Source organism: Leptosomus discolor, chromosome 1 (genome assembly GCF_034619465.1).
Source record: "Leptosomus discolor isolate bLepDis1 chromosome 1, bLepDis1.hap2, whole genome shotgun sequence".
NCBI lineage: Eukaryota > Metazoa > Chordata > Aves > Leptosomiformes > Leptosomidae > Leptosomus > Leptosomus discolor.
This window is the reverse complement of record NC_141391.1, coordinates 12,220,417-12,235,686: the sequence shown is the minus strand read 5'-3', so window position 1 is coordinate 12,235,686 and position 15,270 is coordinate 12,220,417. Positions and strand designations below refer to the sequence as shown.

Here is a 15,270-nt window from a genome sequence, read left to right as displayed (position 1 = left end):
GTTTCCAACATACCATAGCATTTACATCCATAATTAAAATGCCCTCCACTAACCTATTTAGCCCATCTTTCTCTGAAAGCTCTGCCTTCCTTTGACTCTAGGGCAGACTGGCCTACTTCATCTCTCAAAGACTCTCCCAATAGACTTCATCTCATCTACCGTGGATGCTCCATCTGAGTCAGCAAAGAGAAAGAGCCATTTCTGGGGTGTGGATCTTTGAAGCTGCCTTACGCTTTTACCTTACAATGAGAGTAAAAAGCACGTGGAAGGTGCTTATTCCTGCCCACTGAGCAGGAGCCTTGATCCTGGATACTAAGCTCAGACCCAGGTGCCTACTTGACTTCAAGTATGATTTCCACAGTCATGAAGCAGACTTCAAATGCTATTTTTTGTAGCTGTGAATAACACAGAGGAATCCGTGTTGTCACTGCGTGGGAAAAAGGCAGGATCCTGGGAAAGTCAGTAAGCCCCGTCTGATGGTCGTGGTGCATGGAAACACAGTTATAGACCCATCATTAAATGCTGATACAGCCAGAAATGGGAGAAGACTTTCCACAGCCAAGACATGTCCTCATGGTATCCTCTGGTTTATCAGAATCAGCAACAGTTGCAGCACCTTGACACAAAGGTTTCTTTTAAAAACCATTTTGCAGACTTGGACTGACATCTCTATTTTGTTAGCGATGTTTGTCACTAATGGAAAGACCTGGCCAGCTTCTTTGGGGGTTATCACATCAAGATTTGTAGGGCAAAATTATCACCTGAAAAGACACATGCCATATGAAACATATCCTCCGTAGTTAAAAGAGGGACAGGATATTGTATTTCTTCACAGGGATCCACACTCAGAATAAGTACTCCTTCTAAAGCCCAGATGACTTTCAACAAAGGAAAAAGTGCCTTGCTTAACCTCTGCACTCCTAGAGGAACCGATCAGGATAACAACACAGAAGGGTAAGAAGAAAGGACACGGCATTGGGTGATGCACCCAAGCTGTGGGAACGGCTTGAGTTCTTTCATTCATTTTAATGAAAGGCAGATTAGACCAGGAAAGCGGATACAAAGCTCTTCTGCAGGGTGGCCAGCATCCACATCAGCTGGAAGCACAGCCCCCAACCCACACTCATACTTGGGCTATCCTCACAGAGAAACACCAGCACAAGTCAGCTTGGGCATGACAACCCTTGGCTCAGCCACACTGCCAGCAGGCCCGCCTGCCTGGGGTGAATCTGGGAGGAGAAGGAGCTCCTTGTAGTCCCCTCAGCGGCCACAGACATGTGGTTGAATGAGTAAATATCAACAGGTTGTCCGAAAACAGCAGTAACGTGGCAGGGGGGTTAATACACAAATAACCAGAGAAGCCACAGACTATTCCGGCAGTCAAATATAGGCTTCTACATCCAGGCAGGGTGGAGCTTTATGAGGTACATAAAAATTAGGATATCTGTAAAAACAGCTCAGATTCATTCTTAGTTGAATGCCGTCTTTTAAAATGCATGGATTAAATCAGAATTAAAACATGCCTGCATGATTGACTTCTGCATATAACCACAAATGAAGTCCCCCCAACAAGCAGTGGTGTTTCCAGTTCAAGGCTTCATTTGCATTATACACGCTTTTCATTAATGGTGCAGAGAAAGAAATCATTCTGGATAAAAGACACCAGGATCTGACAAGGGCCACTGGGAGCAATGAAGAGGATTCATTGCACTGAGTGATCTGGACCACTGCTTAAGTAGGGCACGAAGAAACAATATGGACTCGAGCAGGTCCAAGTTCATCCACCCAGGAATAAATCCAGTAAGCTACAGTAAAAGGGTGGGAAATCCTATCCTAAGCTGTGACTACCCTCACATGCCTGACCAGATAACAAGCTGGATGGGGAGCTCCTGGGGTGCCAACATCTGAAACAGCAAGTGTTAATGAGCTATGTAAACGAGGAACCAGTCCCACTGCAGAGGTGAGAGTATATCCGATTAGCCTCTGGTTCAGCTGGTACTGCAATGGTGTTGAGGTCAGCTTTTCACACTGAAAAAAGGCATTTTTGACAACACTGAAATAATTACAGGGCTCCAGCTTACCTGTTAAATGCATTAAAGGACCAACAGCACAGGGCTACTCACTGTATCTGACAAAGATATTGCAAAATCCCAATGGGTAACTAGAAAATACAGGCTAAAACTAAGATGCAGATCTGTGCCAGAGACAGCAATTAGCTAGTGGAACAAATCTGTAAAGGCTGTGATGGATTCTCCAGATGGAGAGCATTATAATCACCAGGACTGAATATTTCACAAACTGGAATTAAGTCATGGCATTGTGTTAAAGACTAAATTAGATTATTTCCAAGCCCGTTTACCTGACGAGCTGTGACTCTCTGAACATGCACCTAAGGAAAGTTAGCAAAGCCACCATTCAGGAACAGCCGCACATCTAGGAAAGGAAAGGTTTTCTAAAGATTATTACACTTGGCCACTTAAAGCATTCAGAAGTCATGAGTCAGGGCCCCAAGCATCATACAACTGGCTTAAAAATACTGATATTTTAAAACAGGAACAAATATCGGTTCCTTTTTATTTGCCTTCTAGTTTTTTGGCCTTTTAAGCTTCAGGGTTCAAGCTCTGCTCTGCAATCATGATGTCCATAAACCAGAGGTCACTAAGTCTAATTTATATAAATGCTGAGATTACTGCAGCATCATAGACTCTAGGAGGTCTTCAGGACAATACCAAATATCCTGAGGTTTACCGTAAAGTTGTGAGATTTCATCATGATGATTATAAAGGCAACGTTCCCTTTAAAACCAGACACGTGCCCAAAAAAAGCCAAACCAAAACAGCAAGTTAAACAGCAGCTGCAGTTATCCTATATCCTTCAACAGCTCCCTGCCAGCATTTGTGAGTTTCCAGCCAGATTTCCCTTGTCACAGGATGGGGGCTGAGGGGGGGATCAGTAACCCTACAGGCCTTTTTCATCCCTGGTATCTGTGGGTGCTTCCTCTGGACTGATGCAGCTCTGTGCTTCTCTCCTCTGTTTTCTGGAAGGCAGAAGCCTTTTGCACAGTCTCTGTTCAGAGGATGCCACGATGGACAGGCTAGGGAACAGATACAGCCAGGATAGAGGGAAGCAGATATATGATATACGGGATATATGAGATTCCCATCTGACCATGGGCAAAGCTCTGCTTCCATTAGCTTGTTTCCCAGGCCCTCCCTACAAGACAAAAGCTGGAATTTCCCACCTCGCTTGCTCCTCCAACATAAAAAAAACAGTCTCTCCAAACCCTACTCTCCCATTAACCTTATGAAACGGGGTAGTCCCCTTACTTGACCTCTCTTCTCAAGGTCCTCCATCCCAGCCAGGTGGCTGGTTGTGAGCCTCCCCAAAGCCCAGGTAAGGTGGGAAGCTGTGAGCAAGAGCAGAGGCACAGGAAGGTTTGCGCCTGGGAGCAACCCAGCAGTGTAACACAGACCTCAGCTCTCCTCCAGCAGGGCTCGGGCTGCCGCCCAGACAAGTCCTCTAGCAGAGACTGGGCTGACATCCCTGGACAGGTAACCTGCTTAACCCTCTCCAGAGAGAGAAGTATTTGGGGCAGAGGCCATTTTGTGAAATTGGATTTGAACCATGCTCATTCCAGATCTGGGCAAGCCCATGCTGTCACGTAGGGATGCCACAGAGCACAGCTGCTGCAGACTGCGAAATGGCAAGTGATGAGCACCCTGGGATTACTGACACTTCCTAAAGGCTTTTGTCAACCCAAATTTTCCCAGGTAGCAGGGCTGTAAGGGGATCCTGCAGCCCGTGGGGCCAGTTATAATCTGGTGTATGGCACAGCAGAAGAAACCAAACCAGTTCACACCAATTAAGAACAAGTCTGGGTAATGCCGACAGTGAATATTTCGGTGTCCAAGCAAAGCGACATGTCAACAGTCCTGTATTGAAAAATATCACAGAAAAGAAAACAAGATGAGGACGAAGACCACTGCTTGCCAACACCTCCTTGCGCAACGTTGCCACAGCTGCTGCGCAAAGCAACGGCACAAGTCTGCAAGTGAGCAACTGTCCTGCTAGTGCTAATTACTGCCTAAAATGTAGCTGTCAGGAACACATAGGCAGGAAACATCCCCCAAGATCCAGGCACCGTGTGAAAGGAGCCGAGAAGGACCTGAAAATCCCCGTCTTCACACCAGGACCCAGAACTGCCTTAGAGAAAGCACAAGAGAGGCCACACGCCTTAGACCAAACCTAGTTTTGGTGAAACACCCCCCAGCTACGCCAACCTCCAAATCTACCCCTGGAAACGCACATTGGAGTAGCCAGCTGAATATATGCAGACCAAGAGGTATTCAGGTCCTTGCTGAGCTGCAAGAAAGACACCACCCAAGATTTTTTAGTAAGTCTGCAACCTGCAACAGCTCTGCTCTGCCACGCTGCCAGTCCTCTGCTGCACAATACATCCCCCTGGCGCCCCTGAACCTGCCAGGAGAGACATTTCTCCAGCATCATGCAAAGAAAACAGCACACAGGGGTCGCAGGCATCCCCTCTGCAGTGTGATCTGGGGGTTAAACCATGCTGCCCTACCAGGAATGTGCAGTAACCACTATCCTGAGCAGAGGAAGTTTATCCCCACAGCTGCTGGGGTGATCCAGCAGTGTCTTGGCATAAAGCTAGGGTGGCTGGCCTGCACTCCTGGTGTGGAAAGCTGCACTGAAAGCAAGTCTTTTCTCAGCATTAACCTTGCGGATCAGGCACCTGGACAGGTTTTGAAACTGGTCCCAAAGCATTTCCCACTTGTCACTGGTGCTGTTCCTGGTTAGCTGCAGCAGTGCATGCAGTGCCCAGGCCTGCTCGCTCACACGGACTCAGCAGAACAGACTCTGTGGGTATTGAATCAGCATTTTCCAAGAGTAACTAAAAAACTCAAATCAGATCCTTTTCTGTGGGGATGAATCTGCTTGGTGCCGAAGAAGTTTGTCAGCACCACAAATGGCTGGTGGCTGAGCCAGTCCCAGCTCAAACCCATTGCCCTCAAGTTCGTATAGCTGGTTCTTAGCATAAACAGAGATTTTTGCCAAGCTCTTAAAAATATCTTCTCGCACCAAAAAAATTGCACAAACTCCTCACAGTGGCAGGCTGGTAATCAAAACACAAGTGTAACTGGAGGAAGGCCAGCGGCACACAGCGCGGGCCCTCCGCTTGTCACAACTGCTTTGCAACATCCATCAAAGCCACGCTCCCAGTTCCTCCCTGTCTTGACACGAAACCCATCACTTTCGCAAACACAGACAGGCAGAGCATTCACCCTCTGATATCACGCCTTACGAATTTCGGAAAGGAAGAGCCAGGTCAGCTGCGCCATCTTTTCTCTGTGCCTGCGCTGTGGCAAAGTAAGCGCGTGCAACTGAAGTCAACGCCGACAAAACCTGTGGGGATTTTGGGGTCAGGAAAACGCCTAATGAGGTAGCTCGCAACATGAAAGCCACCCACAATCACACCAGACAACACCAGCCTTCCAAATCTATCAAAATGCTGTCCAGTAGATCAACAAGACAGGGATGACACAGAGAAACACTTGTATTTAGGTACAGCAAGGAAAAGGGAGCCCCCAACGCACGGGCTCACCTCTGAAGGCAGCAAACCTGCCTGGGTGCTGGGCAGGACCTGCACCGCTCACAGGGATCAGCTTGCAATGAGTAAACGCTCCGGATTATTTTTAATGCGCTTGGAATAAACCCGTGCTTGCGAGGAGGCCTGGCACGAGGGGCCCCGTACCGTGAAAGCCCTGCACGAGCTCTGTTGGGAAGATTTAAGTAGGGCATAAGCAGCGTATATGCTTTATACAGCCCTCTTCGAGATGCAGGTGCCTCCACCAGCTGTCCTGCACGGGCCTGGGAGCACGATGTCCCCACCATGTGCCTGAGGCCGAAGCTCACAGGGGCCACATCTACGCAAGGCCCAAGCCCCTCAGAAGCTGGTTCCTCCAGCCAGGGCAAGATCAGGTCCCTCCAGCAAACTCACCCCCCCCTTGACGGCCATTACCTGCTGACCCCATACTCCGGGGGCGGCTGGTAGCGGACGAGGGCGACCTCCGCCCGGGCGGGCTGGGGGGCGGTGTAGGAGGCCTTGAGGACATCCTGCGCCGGCTGCTCGCCGTAGAAGAGCCCGTGCTCCTGCGCCTTGCTGCCGGGGGCTGCCGCCTTGCCTTTGTAGGGGTACTCGGGTGGCGGGCCCCGTGGGTCTGCGGCCTTGCCAGGCAATGGGGCCGCCTTGAAGCCCTTCCCGCCCCCCGGGGCCGGGGGATGCTGCTTGGCCCCGTTCCTCTCCAGCGAGAGCTGCATGATCCTCTCACTCAGCGAGCGGACGTGGCCCTGCTTCAGCTCCTTCAGCGCCTCATCCTTATGCGCCTGCCCACTGTTGGCCCGGTTCACCGTTGGCCTCCCCTCCGTCCTGGACTTCTGGGTGGATGCACCATAAAAACCCGGCGTGGCGGCAGTGGCCGGTGGCTGCGGCGGCTGGCCTCGGAAAAACTGAGACTGGGCCTTGGCCTCCTCGTAGGTGGGGAGCTCCTCGGTGCCGTGCGGGGGCTGCGGGGCCCGGGGCTGCTTCTCCATCGCAGCACCGTCCCCTTGGTGCTCCTGCCCCTGAGGTTCCTGCCGCCCTGACGGCTGGACCATTGGCGGGTCTTCGGGCGTGAGGTTTTCTGCGGAAGAGAGAGTGCTGGCAGTGCTGTTGGAGGGGCCGGCGCTGCCCGTCGCCTGGTGCTGTATGGCCAGCAGGTTCATGTTCTCGCTGGGGTTGCCATACCTCAGCCGCTCCTGGATCAGGCGCTGCAGGACGGTGCCGGCTGCCACCTCCTCCGCCCCTCGCATCTCCGCCTCCGGGACCCGGCGGAAGCTGGGTGGGCGCAGGGTGCACAGGGCCTCCTCAGCTGGGCAGGGAGACAGAGAGGCAGCCATTAGCTCTGCTGCCTAGGAGGTCCGATTCTCCCCCCCCGCCCCCTCATTTTCCCCTCCTACACCCCATAGCTGTGATCCCATGCCCAAGGTGCATCCCAGGGGCAGTGGCCTGCCAGGGTTCCCCTGGGAGCAGAGGGGGCACAGCTGGAAGCCACCAAAGGAAGAAGGACACTGCTCCCTGCTTGTCCCCCAAAATCATATTACCCTCCCCTCCATAATACTCCATGCGCCCCATACTCACAGCCCTGAACCCCCTCTCAAGTCAATGGAGGGCCAGGCAATGTCACAGGGACATTTACTTGTTCTGGTTTGGCTGGGATAGAATCACACAGCCCAGCCATGCCAGCCAGGCTCAAGCCGCCAGGGCAGCTGACCTGAGTTAGCTACATGTGTAGCCCATACCATGATGTTACGTTCGTTATAAAGGGAGGAGGTTTACTGAGGAGAGGGAGCTCCTGTGAGGTTATTCCTACCGGGGTTCCTTCTGCTCCTACTGAGGACTACTCTTACAACAGCATGTTCATTTGGCTAAGTATTTTCTGTTTGTACTGGTGGTGGTTTCATTAAATTTGTCGCACTTCCACCTACGGGTCCTCTCTCCTCTTTCCTGATGCCTGTACCTGACTGGTAAGGGTTCCTCAGGTGACAGAGCAACTGTTATGTTTAGCCCTGGGTACAGGCTAAATGTAGACATTGGTCTTTTCTAAAATACAAACGAAGAAAGATTTCAGTTGGAAGTGACCTACAATGATCATCTAGTCCAACTGCCTGGCCAATTCAGGGCTGACCAAAAGTTAAAGCATGTTATTAAGGGCATTGACCAAATGCCTCTTAAACACTGACAGGGTTGGGGTGTCAACCACCTCTCTAGGAAGCCTGTTCCAGTGTTTGACCTCCCCCTTGGAGATGCCTGACACAGCTTACAGAGGCAGCCTGTATGACAATACTAAATGAGATGCTACATTTTTGATGGCCAAGGTCAACTGAGTCAAACCCCCTCTTAAGTGCACCACTTGCCACCACAAAATAAAATGCAGGATGTGTCACAGAAAAACCGTGAAACTACGCTGAAAATAAGAGAGTCCTAAAAGTGTAATTAAAGAATAATCTATGCTCTGGCATCCTCCCCTAAAACTACAATTTACCTTCTGGACAATAACACTATTTCTAAGGGGGTCAATAGTAATAAATTTTCCTGGATGAGCACAAGGAAGGCATTATGATCATACACGTAACACCAGCATTTTAAAAACAACACAGATGGATTAGCCACACAACCCTCCACAGGCTACTGAAGTCACTCAGAGGCAATGACACCATTTTCGCACTATATATGCAGGGGAGCTTTCCTGGAGCTACACATCTAATGGTATATAACCACGGCTGGGAGGTTGGAATTCCTCCCACACTCATCCCAAAAGCGGTACAAGACGTCTGTCTGAACGGTGTCTGAGCCCAGAAGGGTGCTCCTGAAAGATCCCAGTGCAGGCAAAAGTGAGAACAAGCCCACAGCTCTGGACAGCGTCCTCCAGTGTCCCTAGGCAAGAAGGAGGTGCTTTTCAGTTCAGTTTTTTGAGGTCATTCTTGGCAACTTTCTCTCTCTCTCCTGCCATTTACAATTCTCGGAGGGGTTCATCAGAAGGGCATTTGTTTTTTGGCATTTGAAAGCAGTTAAAAAGCAAACTTTCTCTTGAGGTCTGGTATTTCCCTGAGGTTTCATCAGTCGCTGCACATGCTGTGGGATAACTTATATACAACCCAGATGCCAGAGGGTAAGACAAGCCTTTGACACTTAACTATGAGAATAAGTCATTTCCACTAACATTCCTGTGGCAAAGCCTTAAAGATGATTGTGGGGCTCGAGGGGGTGAGAAGATTCCCAGGCTGTTTCGCTCCATGACTGCCCTATGAGATACACCTCTCCTGCTTTCCCTAAGACAATGTTATCTGCCTGCTAGCCTGACTCGCTGGGGTTGCAGCCTGGCCACCAGCTTTCAGAGGGTCTGTCAGCTCCCCATGCCAGTGTTTGAGCCAGCAGGATGCAGACATGCATCTCCATCTACCTGTCTGCACAACAGCCAAGTGTCCATCTACTTTACATGTCCCTGCAGTTACAGCAAACTCTTACTGCTTTATTCATGTTATCACAGTGTGCAGAAGCCTCACCATACTGAACATTTTTGCAGACGTGCAATTAAGAGTCTCCCTAACACACCAGAAAGCTCACCGTCTAGGCTGTTACTAAGCCTGAGGAAAGCGGATAAAGCCAATGTCACATGGTCAAGGCAGCTCTTTATCATACATCAGAAGGATTTTCACCCCTGTGCTAGTCATCTGTCAGCATCCTTATATTCAGGAGATGTACTTTAGTCGCCTATTACTGAGGTCCAGAAGGACTGACCACAGTGAGCCTTCCACGGGGTGCCTGCAGTCCTGCTCCATCAGCAAAAAGCTATTGACCTTGGTCCAGCTGTGCAGTGAAGGGCAGCCACGACCTGAAGGACACGCAGAAATGCTGCATCCTCCACAAGCACAGGTGATAAACAATGGTGGGTTATAACACTCAAGGCAAAGGTAACTTTCCTTCGACTCTACCGAGGACAAGAAGCTGGGCTTCAACTCTGTAAATACTATTTGTAAATGCAAAAATTTCAAACTCTGTAAATCCCTATTGTCTAAATAGCTCAATTTATGCTTCAGGAGAAACCTGGAAGTAAATGTGGTGTGTTCCTATGGAAGTGTGGCCACACACTTACCAGCTTTTTCTTTGGCACTGACCGCTTCAGCTGTTAGCGAAGGAACTTCATGCCTGCCAGCAAACAACTGGTGATCCTGGTAAAGAAAGCCGGTGTCTTCCAGCACCTGGACTGGGCTGGTAGGCTTGTAACAAACAGATGTGGAGCCTGTAAGAAAAAAGAAAGGGATGTCAGTAAAGAAACAGCTTGAATGACAATATCTAAAGCGATGACTTACAACAGAAGTCCAAAAAAATTTTTTGAGCATGGCTAGGTGCCTGAGAAGCCCTGCTGAGGCCACCAAGCGAACCTCCTCATCATCCAAATAACACATTAGGTCTGAAGAACAAGAGGCAGCCACCAAGTCGTCAGTGCCATTCCATGCACCAAGCCACCCTGGCCTTCGAGGTCCCCAGTCCAGGTACAAAGCAAGGCTTATAAGAGCTAACAGTGACAACTGACAAGCTCACAAATCAAGGCACGACCCCAGGACATGAAGCCAACAGAACCAGTGTAAAACTGAAAGAGGGAGTGGGTAAAAAGGAAAGGTGAGGACCCAGCCACACATTCAATAGGGCTAAAGTCTGGGAAAGGCTTTACCACAAAACCTGCTCATGAATAATAGCTCAGCAACACAGAAAATTGCTGAGACATAAAATACAGCCAACACTATCAAGGGAGAGAGTTTATAAATCACTTTGTCCAGATGTTCTTAATATGGTAAGGAGAGGATGTAGCTGGAAGGCCACGAGAATGTGTCTGGCAGACCAACTGCACAGGAGCCGCATGCCTGAGCTTCAGCATCCCACAGACATCGACGGCTGGACTAGTCTCCCAGTCCCTTTGACAATCAGTGAACAAGAACAAGCTCTCCTGGCAAGCAACATGCCTCATCCTAAATCTGCTCTCAGGGATGGCTTTCTCTGGTGGTGCTTGTTTTAACAAGCTCACACAAAACGCATCACAGCAGCGTTAAGCCAAGAATGACATTGACTTAACCCCACAATTTAAGACAGGAATGACATTGTCTTGTGGGGTCATGCCAGACTGGACAGGGTCCAAGTGAGGTCCGTGAAGATGATCAAAGGGCTGCAGAACCTGGCCTGTGAGGAAAGGCTGGAGGAGTTAGGTCTTTTTCCCCTGGAGAAGAGAAGGCTGGGGGGTACACCTCATCACAGTGTTCCAGTACTTATCAGGCAGCTACAAAGGGGACAGAGAGTCTCTCGTCACAAAGAGCTACATGCAGAAGACAAGGGGCAACAGGTACAAGTTGCACTAAGAGGGATTTTATCTTGACATAAGAAAGATATTTTTTACAGTGAAAACAATAATTCACTGGAACCTCCTCAGGGACATGGTAGAGTCCCCATCACTGGAGGTTTTCCACATGCGATTGAACAACCTGGGCTGTTCTATGACTCTATGATTTTCCACTTCCTATTTACTTTTCTGAGCACTACCTCACTTTTGTAAAGAAAGGCTCTTTAAGGTCCCAGCCTTGGAGGTAAGTATCTCCTAGCCCCGAGTAGCCTGGTGCAGCAGGGACACAGAGGAATCACTCTCCAATTACACCACCAGTTGCCATAAATTTTACACTAAGGAAACAGTCATCGACCTCCAGCACTGGCCACTGCTGAGGGACTGGCTTGAGAAGGAGGTGGAGGGCTCAAAGTGGCACCAGTGAGGCACCAATCCACCCCGCTCGAGCAGGAAGCCCACGAGCACAGGGACCTGCAGCACCCTGCTCTGCAGGGAAAAAACATCAGCCACGGATGACAGGGACTTATTAACCCTGACTGCTTGGTTTGTGCTCAGCTAACTGTGTGCTCACTGGCATATATTACACAGGGAAGTTGCTTTGCTCTCCTCCTTATGTACAGGTCATTGCTAATCCCACGCCCCTGCATGGAGCAGGGCAGCAGAGGGGTAGTGGGGGGCAGGACTCAGCCCCTCTTCTCTACAGGCATGAAGATACTATTTTCTTCTGTGCCCAGAGAAGAGGAAATAGGCATTTCTGCAAAATGTTAATGAATTCATCACTTCACCATTCACATTATGCATGAATGTTTATGGCAGCTATCTATATTTAGAGAGCAAGAGGGAAACATTGCTCACTTGAGTAGACCTAAGCCAAATATGTTTGTGAAAATGAGCATGGTAGACTGGTCTGGAATTCGTGCTGATGCTGATATAGACCCAAGAAAAATCTCAAGAACCCCAATTTCCAACATTATTACCCTATTCTGGTACAGAATAGCATTAAAGACACCCTTCACTGCTCCTCCACACACACAGTCCTGCCTTGGAATTCGGAATCATGTAGGAAACAAGGGAGTTTTGAGCCCGGGCTTGTTCTGTGAATAAAAAGTGGATTGGGATGAAACAACGAAAATCGACACACCCAAGGACAATGCACGGTTTCAAGCATTACAGGCAACCTGAACGGGCAGCGGCTACCAGCTTGGCCTTATCACTCACCAAACACTTTAAAAGAAAGAAACTGCTAGTAAGAGTGCACACTCGCCTTCTGAATTTTGAGTCTGTAGGCACCCTTGGGTGGTGGTTTAAAATTTTCAGAGATGCAAAATGGAGAATAAAGACTTGTTTTTTCTGCAACAAGAGCAGAAATTCTCACCCAACTACTTGTCTTTGGTGGCCACAGCAAAGCAATATTCTACAAAAATCAGGACTGGTAAATGTCGGCATCTGCCAAACTGCTCAGTTTCTCGTCTCTGTTATATCAGAGTCAAAACCAAGTGGCTCCAACCCAGGCAGAAATCACTGCACTTTGCTGTACCCATGTTGATGTTTTATCACCGTAAAATGATGTAATAATGGTTTATGATGTTAAAAGTGATGTAATGATATTTTATGTTCATTCTCAGTAGGTTTTAATTAAACATCAGCTATAACTGGCATAGAAAGCCAGTTTATGTGTAAAACAGATAACGGTTGTCGAAAGATCAGTGCTTGGCATGCGGCCACAATCCAGATCACGGGCAATAAGGCACCACTTGAAAGCTTAGTGAAGCCTCAGGAGCCGTTTGGAGCAAGGAACGAGCCTTTTTTCTTTCCCCTTTGCTGTCACTGGAGCCTCCCAAATCCCACCTCCCCTCTCTGGAGGGAAAGAGTTTGCTACACCCAGGTCTGTTGGGGTGCAAGGTGCCCATCCGATGCTCAGACACTTGCTCCTTCCCCAGACCTCCCCATTCTTCTACAGTGCTCACCAAAAAATGCAATTTTCATCCCTATAACTGAATCGTGGTGCCAGCGTAGTGGTGCCTGGGGGCCACGGGTAAGCAGCCAGTTGAGGGCAACCTAGGATGGAGACCATCACCCCCACAAGGACATGTCCTCGAGGAAGGGCTTTCTACTCCCATCTAGCCCAAACGCCCGAAGCCACAAACCATGGCTGCTGCCCTGTGCTTTGCCACTGCCAAGAAGAGCCGACCCCATCACCTCTGTAACTGCCTGCAGGCTGCTGCCAGCCGTTCCTTCCCCCTCCCAAAGCCAGCCCAGCCCCCTCGGCCCAGCATGTCAGGATACAGCCCAGTCCATAGATGTCACATCTTCAACTACCATACGTCCAGTGTATTTTACAGCCAAACCTGTAAGACATGACCACATTTCTGGCCCGGTTCAGTCCTTCCTGAACTGGACAGCTGCTCCAGGTCTTCATTGCCGCATCTCCACTGACTCTCCCACATTTAAGTGACTGCCTTACCCAAATTCATTTGTTTTCCTTAAGATAAACATGCATTGCACCGTACAGAAGCAGACATATTATCCTGGAGGGTTACTACACAGCAGTGCAACTCATTTGAAGATTCAGAACTATTTCAGTGAATCATTTGCTAAGATTAACACCAGACAGTCAGCAAAGACCCAGAGACAGAGAAGCAACGCTTAAATATTTCCTGTTTCTGATGTGGTTTCAGTCTGGTTTTAAAAAGGATCTAAAGCAAAACCTCATAGGAAGCTCATTGCTGCGACATTACAGGAAAGCCATGTTTTTAGAGCAATAACAGCATCCCCAAGAAGCAAATTTCCTCCTCACAAAAATAGCCAGAGAAGATGGTTTTCTTACAGCCAAACTGTACTACTACTCGTGTCTTCAGTAAAACACCAGAAAATGCCCATTGTGCAATGATGGTTTGCTGCTATTTAGAGGCAACACCTCGAGGCAGTGCCTGGGTGATGAGTTTCTGCATCACACCCTGCTGCCCGCCCGAGTACTGCTCTGTGGCTGCCTGCAGCACAGCCCGCACTGCCAGCACATACAGCTCCTCCTCTGCCACTCAAAAGCCACCCAGCCAAACAAAAACAAAGAGTTGTCCTCCAAAAAATCCTCTTCCAATTTGTACCATACTGACCGAGCAGTTTGAAAGAGACGGAAGCATTTCAAATACCATCCAAACCAATCAACTGAAATTAAAAAGTAAGTAAGACGGCTTTACACTTTCCTATAAACTCTACTGTGGTTTGTAAGGGAGGTCCAAAAATGACAAAACAAAAATGACATCGTTTCCAAGCCCACATCTGTCCTTCTGTGTCATAGCCAAGCCAGAAAGGAGTATAAATACCTTATTCCACATTTAAAACATTTTCTCTGCCCTGTCACTGCATAAAAATCTCAGGTCAACAAGAAAGGAAAATAATTATTTAAGGAAACTAACAAAAGGACGGTCAAAGCGCTCCAGGGTCCCAGGGGCTGCCCACAGGCTGTGCCAAGAATTCCCCAGGGTGGACTCATCAGTCCCTCTAACAGGTTGCACGGACCCTCCGTCGAGGCTGGACACCTCTCCATGTGCAGCCCGGCCTGTGAACCTTACTCTCTCTCCTCATCAGTCCAGTTTTGAGAGGGGGGGATTACCACACCCCAGCCACACAACTGTGCTTCTCTCCCAAGGCTGGGAGGCAGATTTGAGTTTCCTTCAGCTCAGAAAAAATTAACTTGCTTGTCCCATTTCTTGGTTGACCTACAAGAAGGAGACACCACTTCTAACAGCATTGCAAAGAATGCTCTTGGTACCACCGGCAGCTCTCCTCCGGTGGTGCTGGGACTCCTTTGCAGTCCCAGCTCCGACGAAGCCAGGGGCTCAGACACGCGTTGGTGACTGCTTCCCCACCAGCAGCTCCCCAGTTGATGCGCAGGTTTTCTAGGTCACTTCTGGGGTGGGAACCTCACATCCGCTGCCAGCACGCCTGAGCCCCGTGAGGACTGAACCAGCATCACTAATACAATTTTCAAGGGAGCACAGCAACATCTTGCAGGACAGAAATCCAACCCACACAACACACGCCAGATGTGAGCAAACAGCACCTCTCATTTCCCACATGAAAGCCAGGGATCTACCACATCTAAGCTGGGAGAAGCCTCACCCCTGTGCGTGGCAGGGTTCACCAGACCAATCACCCCCCCTCCGCAGCTCCCCGCTCTGAGGAAAGAAATCCTCATCCCAGTATTAGCGCCGGCATCCACATCGTGCTATTCCTTTGCTCAGGAAGAGCTGCTGGAGTCTCCCAGCTTGGGTACCATCACTTCACTCTCCAAAAAGTGCCGCGTCCAAGAAAGCAC

General features: G+C 49.3%; 1 protein-coding gene across 3 annotated transcripts in view; it reads right to left on the bottom strand.

The window, feature by feature from the left end:
- Positions 1-15,270, bottom strand: part of AMOTL1 (angiomotin like 1) — a 73,533-nt gene that overhangs the window by 39,278 nt on the left and 18,985 nt on the right. The window contains exons 3-5 of one of the 3 annotated variants that reach the window (XM_086481727.1): positions 9,714-9,860; positions 6,041-6,929; positions 5,790-5,792 (exon numbers count right to left, since the gene is read on the bottom strand). In XM_086481727.1, coding sequence (XP_086337853.1) covers positions 5,790-5,792; positions 6,041-6,929; positions 9,714-9,860 — 1,039 coding nt within the window. Of the gene's footprint in view, positions 1-5,789; positions 5,793-6,040; positions 6,930-9,713; positions 9,861-15,270 lie in introns of those variants that run through there. The other 2 variants (XM_086481728.1, XM_086481729.1) reach the window with 2 other exon arrangements.